Source organism: Dromiciops gliroides, chromosome 1 (genome assembly GCF_019393635.1).
Source record: "Dromiciops gliroides isolate mDroGli1 chromosome 1, mDroGli1.pri, whole genome shotgun sequence".
Lineage (NCBI taxonomy): Eukaryota > Metazoa > Chordata > Mammalia > Microbiotheria > Microbiotheriidae > Dromiciops > Dromiciops gliroides.
This window is the reverse complement of record NC_057861.1, coordinates 675,801,399-675,810,987: the sequence shown is the minus strand read 5'-3', so window position 1 is coordinate 675,810,987 and position 9,589 is coordinate 675,801,399. Positions and strand designations below refer to the sequence as shown.

The window sequence follows — 9,589 nt, the reverse complement described above, 5'->3', positions numbered from 1 at the left end:
GTTATTTCCGTTCGATCCTTGGGAGTCGGCATCCGTCAGTCAGCGGCTTCGGGGCCGGCTGTTGGAGGGCGCTGTGAGGCGCGGGGCACCGCGATGCTCCGCGGGCCCTAACATGGGCACCAGTGGCTCCAAAGGCCGGGGGCTGTGGCCCTTCTCGGGGTCGGCGGCGGCCGCGGGGCCGGGAGGTAGCCCCGAACTCGCTGACGCGGCCCGAACCCAGCACGCCCTAGCCCGGTCTCGGGGCTTGCGCACCGCGCCACCCTTCGTATTCACCCGTCGCGGGTAAGGATGTGGGGGGAGGCGGCCTCCGGGCTTACCTACGGCAGGCTGACGGGCCTCGAAGGGGAGGCGGGTGGGCAGGTCCTTACTGGAGGAGGCTGAGGGCAGCTGAGCCCGTCGCGTGCACACGCCGAGGGCAGCTGTCTGGCCTCGGAGAGGCGGCTGGGTTTTCACGTCTTGGTCAAGGGACGAGAGAGGAAGAATCGGCCGGCCTTTGGCTCGTCTGCTGGAAGAAATGCCCGCCGGGACCTAGATGCCCATGTCCTCCCTGGCTTCAGCCTCGGGCTTTCCCCTGGGTTTCCCTACTTGGGCGGGAGGAGGAGGCTGCTGGCTGGGAGCTGAACCTTTGGCACTCGAGAACTGTTTCCTTGGAGAACGGAGGTCCTGAAAAAAGTGTTGTGCCTCCCGTGGTCGTTAGCCGGCCAAGGCTTGCCTTGGGCGTATTAAGTTAGGGATCCAGTGGTTACTGGTTAGAGTGCTGGAGTTGGAGTCAGGACCCGAATTTGAATCCCGGCAGTTACCTACCACGTGTTTGACCTTGGGCAAATCAATTTCTCTCCGGGATTCCCTTTTCCTTCCTGTGCGTAGGCGAGGAACTGGGAGATCAATGTGGTCCAGGTGGCTTAATCAGAGAATAGTAGAAGAGCAATATGAAATATTTAGAAAGATTGGAGGGAGCCAAGTTGCGGAGGGCTTTAAAGAGCCGCTAAAGATTTTTGAGCAAGGTGGCGACATAGTCAAACCTATTTCAGGAAAATTAATTTTTGGCTGCTGTGTGTAGGATGAAGTGGACAGGAGACAGGCCAGACGTGGGGTGAACGTTAAGGAGGCAAGTAGTCTCCAAACTTTTTTGATTGGGCACCCTATTAGTAAAATTTTGAGACACCCCCCCACATATATGTGTGTATGTGTATAAATTATATGCATGTACTATTGAGCTAATGATTATGTGCATTATAACTCACAAATTGAAGGTAAAACGGTAAGAGGAACGTGAAATAATACTTGTTCATAGAGATACTAGAGTTTGAGTAGGAGAGTGGAACGGTCTGATTTGTATTCGAGGTAAATCACTTTTGCAGCTCCGTAGCGAATGGATTGGAAAAGAGAGAGATGAGACTAATTAAGAAGTTACTGTAGTAGTTCAGATATGAGATAATGAAAGCCTGAACTAGTATGGTGGCTGTGAGTAGAGAGAAGGGGATAAGTGAGAAATGTAGTTTAAAATCACAAGATTCGGCAACAGTTTTAGATATGTGGTGTTAGTAAGACTTGAGAAATTGAATATGACCAGAATTTCCAGACCTGGGTGACTAGAAAAATGCTTGTCCCCTCAACAGGAATAGGGAAGTTTGTAAAAGAAGAGGGTTTGGGGAGGAAAATAAGACCTGTTTTGTACATGTTGCATTTGAGATACTTGTGGGACATCCAGGTCTAAGTAGGCAAAATTAGTGACTTGATGATGCAGTTCAGGAAAGAAACTAGGCCTGGAGATCACCAAGTGAGTGTAGAAGGAGAAGAGATGAGATATACCCACAGAGGGCATAACTGGGGAGCATTCAGACCAGGAAGAGAATCAAGAGAGATGTTTCACTACTCCCCAGAGAGGAGACAACTATCCAGGAAGAGAAGATGGGTCAGTGGTGGAAAATGCTGCAGAGAGGTCAAGAAGGATGAAGATTGAGAAGAGGCCATTAAATTTGCCAATTAAGAGGTCTTTGGCAACTTTGAAGAGAACAGTTTCAGTTTGAGGAATCAAGGATAATAAGGAAATTGAGCATCTGGGAGACTGAAAGGATGGTGATACCTTAGAGCAGAGGTGTCAAACTCACTGCTAGCAGCTAGCAAAACACCAGATTAAAAGGTGATTGAGAAATGTTTAACAAAATAAAAATACAACCATGGTTTTCTATGTTCATATGTGGTTTGCCAGGAATCCATTCCTATTTGAGTTTGACACCACTGCCTTGGACAAAAATAGGGAAATTTGACCAAGGACAGGGAATAATGTAATGGGCTATCTACTGGCCAGTAAGCTAGAGAGTAGGATACAAATGTGTGGGCTTTGGGGGGGAGGGGGTACCCAACGGCATCTTTGAAGCTGCTGGTGCGTCTGCTGGGGTTTAAGCAATATTATATCCCCCTTAAAAGTTAGTTCCCTCATAGAAAGAAAGCAATTGGAGCTTGTTATAACTATGGAAGACCAGCAATGGAGAGGGGCAGTCTCAGGGAGTTGAGTCTTGATGAATGAAATAGATAGTGTGGTTCAAAGCCCAGTAATTGGCTATAGCAGGGAAGGCGGGTTATTAGGGTAATGCCACAAGCAGCATCTTTGTTTTTTGCTTGTTTGTTTTCCTAATTACCTTCATTTCTTTTTCTCTCCCTCACTTCTCATTGGGGAAAAAACTAAAGGAAAAACAAAACCCTTGTAATAAATAGTAGAAGCAATTCAAATAGCCATATTGGTCATGTCCAAAAAAAAGAATTTCTCCTGCACCTTGAGTCCATCACCTTTCAGTCAGGAAGTGAATAGCGTTCTTCAGTGCTCTGGAAACATGATTGGTCATTGCATTGATCAGAGTCCTTCAGTCTTTCAAAGTTGTGCACATTTACAGTGTTATTATTGTGTAAATTGTTCTCCTGGTGTGGGGTCCTCCACTTTGGAGACCACTAGTCTAAACAAGGCCAGTGAAGGTTGATAATTTCTTTGGATGGAGAGAACGGGATGGCAGAAAGGTAAAGTAGGAGTAAAACAAAGTTTGTAAATGATTGGTTAGGGAAAGTGAGGCAGAGGAAAGAGCAAAAGATACTGAGCTGGGGCAGCTAGGTGGCGCAGTGGATAGAGCACCAGCCCTGGAGTCAGGAGTACCTGAGTTCAAATCCGGCTCAGACACTTGACACTTACTAGCTGTGTGACCCTGGGCAAGTCACTTAACCCCAATTGCCTCACTAAAAAAAAAAAAGATACTGAGCTTGCAAACCTGAGTGTCTTGAAAGATGGTGGTGTCCTCAGCAGGAATAGGGAACTTTGTAGGGGGTGGGATGGGATTACGAAGGTAGATGTGTTCAACATAGTAAGTGCTTAATAAATGTTTGTTGAATTGAAAGATTGGATATACACACACATACATTGAAAGAGATACAGTAAGTGTGTGTGTGTGTGTGTGTGTGTGAATGAATGAGTTGGTCTGTGTGACTAACATAATTTAACCAGGGAGAAGAGGGCTCAGGACAGAGCCTTTTGGGACACCCACACTTATTGGGCAGTAGTTGGATCACAATCCAGCAAAGGAAACTGAGAAGAAATGATCAGACAGGAGATGCAGAAGAGAGTAGAATAATAGGTAGCCAAATAAGAGTTTGGAGGAGGAGGTGGTCAGCAGCATCAAAAACTGCACAGAAGTTAAGGACAGTGCGGGGGCGGCTAGGTGGCGCAGTAGATAAAGCACCAGCCCTGGATTCAGGAGTACCTGAGTTCAAATCCAGCCTCAGACACTTGACACTTAACTAGCTGTGTCACCCTGGGCAAGTCACTTAACCCCCATTGCCCTGCAAAAAAAAAAAACAAACAACAAAAAAAAGAAGTTAAGGACAGTGAACACTGAAAAAAGGCCATGGGATTGGGCAGTTGAGTTAGTTGATAACTTTGGAGAGTTTCAGTTGAGTGATGGGAAGGAAGAAAAGCAGGGAAGGTTTTAGCAACTGAAAGGGCTGTGAAAAGCCTCCTTAAATAGGTGGATTTGAGGTGAGTCTCGAAGTGTGTCAAGAAAATTAATAATCCAAGATAGAGATCATCCAGACTTAAGGGGGTGGAGAGCAGCAAGTAGCTTGAGGTGGGCAGGATCATTTTGGAGAAGCTGTGGAAAAATTGGAACACTAATGCATTGTTGGTGGAGCTGTGAACTGATCCAACCATTCTGGAGAACAATTTGGAGCTGTGTCCAAAGGGCTATAAAGCTGTGCATACCCTTTGACCCAGCAATACCACTATTAGGTCTTTTCCCCAAAGAGATCATAAAAAAGGGGAAAGGACCCACATGTACAAAAGTACTTATAGCTTCTCTTTTTGTGGTGGCAAAGAATTGGAAATCGAGAGAATGCCCATCAATTGGGGAATGGCTGAACAAGTTGTATATGAATGTAATAGAATACTATTGTGAGGTGGGCAGAATCAAATGTGAATTTAGGACACTGGGAAGGGGTTGGAGTTGGAATACTATCAGATTTGGTCTTAACAAGGACATAGAATAGGGGATAATGTTTGTTAAGACATTACTGTTGTGTCTGATTCTTTGTGATCTCATTTGGTGTTTTCTTGGGAAAGAAACTGAAGTGATTTGCCATTTCCCTCTCCAGCCCATTTTACAGATGAGAAACTGAGGCAGACTGGGAAAAATGACTTGCCCAGGGTGACAGAGCTTTCGTCAGAGGCCAGATTTGAACTCATGAAGATGAATCTTTTTGATTACAGACCCAGCACTCCATCCACTGTGCCACCTAGCTGGCAACGCCCCACCCCAATTCAGTTCCCCACAAAAGCTGTTAATGCTATGTCACTGACTTGGGAAAATCATGAAGGTACCTACCTCTTATCTCCCTAAGGCCCAGTTTTCTGAAGATGAGAGGGCTCTCTGGCTTAACTCCTTCAGAAGAGGCTAGTTAGGAATTTGGGGGAGTCTTGTAACTCCAAGTCCCTGGTAAGTAGGATTGGATCCCCTATTTTCTCCATGTGACTTGAAGAAGAGACTCCTCAGTTGGGGCCTCAGCTCTGGGGCTGATGAACAACCTATAACTTATTTGGCGGGATATTAGGGGGTCAAACAGGCATGTTATCAGCCTTAATGCCATTTAGACCAGACCTGGAGAGTGGGGGCGGGGTAGAGACTTGCTGCATCAAAGCGCAGGACTGGAGCCATTTTCATTAGTATCTTGCTTAGGGATGGGATAGGAAATGCCATCGTCCTGAGACCTCTCTGTGTCTGCCAACAAATTCTTTTGGCAGAAGTTGGTGTGGGCTTCCTGCCATCTTAGAGCAGGCATCAAGACTCTGGCTATACCAAGTGCTCCTGCTGAGGCAAAGCCCGGCGAGCTGAGACCTCTGTCAGCAGCCACCTCTTCTCAGAGCCTACCAGGCCGTGAAGGCCAGGACCTGGGCATGGAAGCCAGGTGGCACCCTGGCACTAGATCCTCCACAGATCAGGGAGCTCTGAGGGTAGTAGGCATCATGCATAGGGACAGTTCACCTTTGAACTCTTCTCCCAGTGTCTGAGCATCCCTGCTTCTCTGCTTTCCTTCCTCCCCTAATTGGGCCCCTGAGGCTTCAAAGAAAGGGTATGTCTCCAGGCCTGCCAGCCACTCTCCACCCCATCCTCCACCAAAGGCTGTCGCTTACGTCATGAGGACTTTTTGTCTTGGTTGTTGGGAAATTCTGCTGTGAGCCAGGTGCTGTGCTAAGTGCTGGGGATAAAAAAGAGGTAAAAGAGAGGCCCTGCCCTCAAGGAGCTCACAGTCCAGTGGAGGAGACAAGAAGCAGATGGCTTTGTACTTATTGGGGGGGTGGTGATAAGTGACGCTCCCTGAGCCTTGATTCAGTTAGTGCAGCCAGTGGTTCTGATGGCACTTTGTCCTCTTTCCCTTCAGTTCCATGTATTATGATGAAGATGGTGACCTGGCCCACGAGTTCTATGAGGAAACAATTGTCACCAAGAATGGGCGGAAGCGTGCCAAGCTGAGGCGGGTGCAGAAGAACCTGATCCCTCAGGTGAGGGAGAGCAGGAGACACAGGGCCCCTCCCCAGCCTCCACTCGCATCCCGTTTTGTCCTTATAAAGTCAGGTCAGGATTTCGCACCCAGATAAAGGCTCAGCAGAACCACTCTCCTGGACCAGTTTCTGCTTTGATCATTACTTCTATGAAGCCTACTCTTTCCGCTGCCAGCCTGGATAGTGTCTTCAAGGATGGGATGAGCTGAAGTGGCCTCCCCTTGCCCTTATTCTCCCTCTTTTTTTTTTTGGCAGGGCAGTGAGGGCTAAGTGACTTGCCCAGGGTCACACAGCTAAGTGTCAGGTGTCTGAGGGTGAATTTGAACTCAGGTCCTCCTGAATCCAAGGCCAGTGCTTTATCCACTTCACCACCTAGCTGCCCCTCCCCATCTCTTTTTCTTAGCAGAAGTGGCCATGAAGTTGGCTTTAAAGCCTGGTAAAACATAGGGTCCATGTGCCCCTCACACTAACTCCTCCACCAGTCATAGTACCTTTATGGACTGAACCACTGTGGGGCTATCCCAGCAACATTCACGGTATGTTTGGGGGATACAGGAGACAACAGGACAGGTGACAGTCAAAAGCTATACTAGATCCTGGAGGAGTTAGAGATCATTGGAGCATTTGTATAAATAAATATCACCCAAATTAGAGGATAAAAAGGTGCTGAAAGGGGCGGCTAGGTGGCGCAGTGGATAAAGCACCGGCCCTGGATTCAGGAGTACCTGAGTTCAAATCCAGCCTCAGACACTTGACACTTACTAGCTGTGTGACCCTGGGCAAGTCACTTAACCCCCATTGCCCCACACACACAAAAAAAAAGGGTGCTGAGAAGGAGTTTAAAGTGCTTTGGTGTATTCAGTAAAAGAGAAATCAGCTGCAATGACTGACATTTATATGGAGTTTGAAAGTTGACCAAAGTGCTTTATCTCCGTTCTCAGTAAGTAGTTCTGTGAGGTGGATGGCATGTATCCCCATTTTACAGATGAGGAAAACTGAGGGTGAGAGGGTATGACTCGGCCATGATTAGATGTTAATGCTGAGCATTGACCCCAGGTCTTGCTGACTCCAGGTTCAGCATTCTGTGCTTCCTGAAGAGGGGAGGGGACAGGGCTGGCTGGAGACTTGGAGAAGCCTGGGACCTGAAGTAGTTCAAGGAAGGCTTCCTGGAAGAGAGAGGGCTAAAGGAGGGCCTAACTTGTGTCAATTCTCTTTTCAGGGCATCGTGAGGCTAGAGCACCCTCGCCTCCACGTGGACTTCCCAGTGATCATCTGTGAGATGTGAGCCCTGCAGCCCCTTCCTGCCCACACCCCAAGTCTGTTGGGGGGGGGGTGGGTATGGACATCTGGGTAGGAGGAGGGGCAGCAGGGCCAGAAAGAGGCCTTGGCTGGGAACACTGCCCACTTCTTCAGCAGGGCACCCCAGGCTGCTGAGTCTACACGTTCAAAGTGTGGCTCCGGATGAGAGGTGCCTGGGTTAAAGCAGCAGCCCCAGAATGAATTCCACCTGACAGGGCCCCCTTGGTGGGCCAAGCTTTTTCATCTGCAGACCAAGGGCTGGGGAAGCTGGGGCCCGGTTCTGTTCCTTCCACAGCACTGGCTGATGTCAGTTTGAGGGAGGATGGGGTGAAGGATATTTGGCTTGGTTCACTGGAGTGGGCTTTTTCTCCAGGATCTGAGTGCCTGGGTGAAGGAAGGGGGTAAGATACTCAGTTTCTCTTCCTGAACCCCAAAGCCCCACCCCATCCTCCAGTATCCAGAGGGGTGTCAGGAAATAAAAGCTGGGTGACCGCTCAGGCCAGGAATTTCAGGGTATAATTTCCTTCCTTCTGACCTCAATCACCCCCTACCTCCCTTCCCCCTCCAGTCTCCTTGTAGCATGTACCTCTCCCTCTGCCCAGCCTGGGGGAAGGGGCAGGAGAGGCCTGGGGCTTGGTCACTGTCAGGGAGACAAGGGGCCACAGCACTTTATGAGCAGGGTCTCCTCTTTTCCTGGTCCTTCCCCTTGTGTCCCCAGGGGCTGTGGGGCTAGCCACGGGGAGCTTTGCTATGCACAAGCACGACCCTCCTTTCTCCTTCCCCTCCCATTTCTGAGCATTTCAGCCGTTTGCTACCTCGATTCCTTCCACCCCCGAGGGAGGCTGGTCTCAATGAGTCTCACAACCACCCCATACCTTGCCCCACTGCCCTTCTTGATCCCAGCCCACAATTAGCTCAGCCTGCTGGAACTGAAGGGGATTAGAAGGCCCCCTATCTGAGGTGGGTTTCACTTCCTACACTGTGATCCTCCCCAAACCTCACCCCCCATACACATAGACAATACACCTGGTCCCTGAGGGTATGGTTGGAAACTGAAGGGGCAGTGGGGGAACCCTAGAATTGGGAGAAAAACATAAACCCTAAGGATATGGGGGAGAGGGCCCTTGCTCAACACCCCTGCTACACTGCCTGAAAAGCCTCTTTGGTTCTCACACCAGCCCTTTCTTGGGAGAAAGGGGGAGTTTCCACACACTACACTTGATGTGTCCTTCAGGCCTATGCCCATCAGCTTTGGAGAGCACATTCCCAACAAACCCCCCAGCTCGTTAAGGCAATTCTGCCCACCTGGCAAACTTACCCATATCTCTATAGTGACTTGGCCCCTCTCGTCTGGTACTGTGCTGGCCCAATCCCCCCCCCCCAGCTGCCCACCTCCTACTGGTGGGCACGGGCAACTGGGCCCAACCTTCTGCTCTCCAGGGTCTGTCTGGGCAGGGGTGGGATAAGGAGACCTCAGAAGGGAGACTTAAAATGTGAAGGTTTGTAAATAGTCTATCTATGTCCATGGTATTGTTGAAACAGAAATTCAGTCTGTTTACTTTTTAGGATTACTTTTTTAAAATTCCTTTCTGTGCAAACTGTGCTTTTTTTTGTGTGAATGTGACAGAGAGACAGTCTGGAGCAGAGGTGATAAGAGGGGGAAGGGCTGGTGGCTCTTTCCCCCAGCCCAGGCTGGTGTGCCCTTTTGTTCGATTTAAATAAAATTATTTGTAGATCGATCCCCATGAGTGAGCAGTTTGTTTGGGAATGGGAGCCTTTTAGACTACACCAGGGTGGAGGACATGGGAAGCCTGGCTGAAGTGGTCAAATGATGTGATGCTTTGTCCTGTAACTCCACCTTCTTCCTCTGTGAGGAGGCAGCTCCGTTTGTGTGTGCCGATGCCTTGGAAATTGAACTGTGGGCCCCTGTACCCCACCCCCAAAGCCGAGGGCAGTCTGGCATTGTTTCCTGCTCCCTTAGTCTGATAGGGGAGCTGTGTTGGGCCAGCTGCTCCCCCCAGCTTTCTGGCAGTAGAGGGCAGTGTTCACTAGGCCAGAAGATCTGGCTCTCTGAGAGAAGGGGGGATGGGGTGACATCGAGGGGCAGGAAGGAGCCAAGGGAACCTGAGCCCCTGGCCATGTTTTGAGGATGAGGGAGCCTCTTTTTTAGAAGATGGTGCTCCGAGATCCATTTTTTGGTGTAATAGTTGCCAGTTTTATGAAATGAAACGATTAGAAAAAGTTAGAACT

At 49.2% G+C, this 9,589-nt stretch overlaps 1 protein-coding gene across 1 annotated transcript; it reads left to right on the top strand.

The window, feature by feature from the left end:
• TUSC2 (tumor suppressor 2, mitochondrial calcium regulator) lies at positions 1–9,052 on the top strand. The gene is made up of 3 exons (XM_043977601.1): positions 1–282; positions 5,920–6,040; positions 7,260–9,052. Exons 1-3 carry the CDS (start codon positions 113–115, stop codon positions 7,323–7,325), a joined length of 357 nt encoding a protein of 118 aa, XP_043833536.1. The 5' UTR covers positions 1–112; the 3' UTR covers positions 7,326–9,052.
• Positions 9,053–9,589: the final 537 nt, after the last annotated feature.

What these genes read in the sequence shown, in the direction of transcription:
- TUSC2 (XM_043977601.1), top strand. Translation starts at nt 113, where the DNA reads ATGGGCACCAGTGGCTCCAAAGGCCGGGGGCTGTGGCCCTTCTCGGGG. An exon ending in TTCGTATTCACCCGTCGCGG is followed by an intron (nt 283 to 5,919) that starts GTAAGGATGTGG and finishes CTTTCCCTTCAG; the next exon opens with TTCCATGTATTATGATGAAG. An exon ending in AGAAGAACCTGATCCCTCAG is followed by an intron (nt 6,041 to 7,259) that starts GTGAGGGAGAGC and finishes TTCTCTTTTCAG; the next exon opens with GGCATCGTGAGGCTAGAGCA.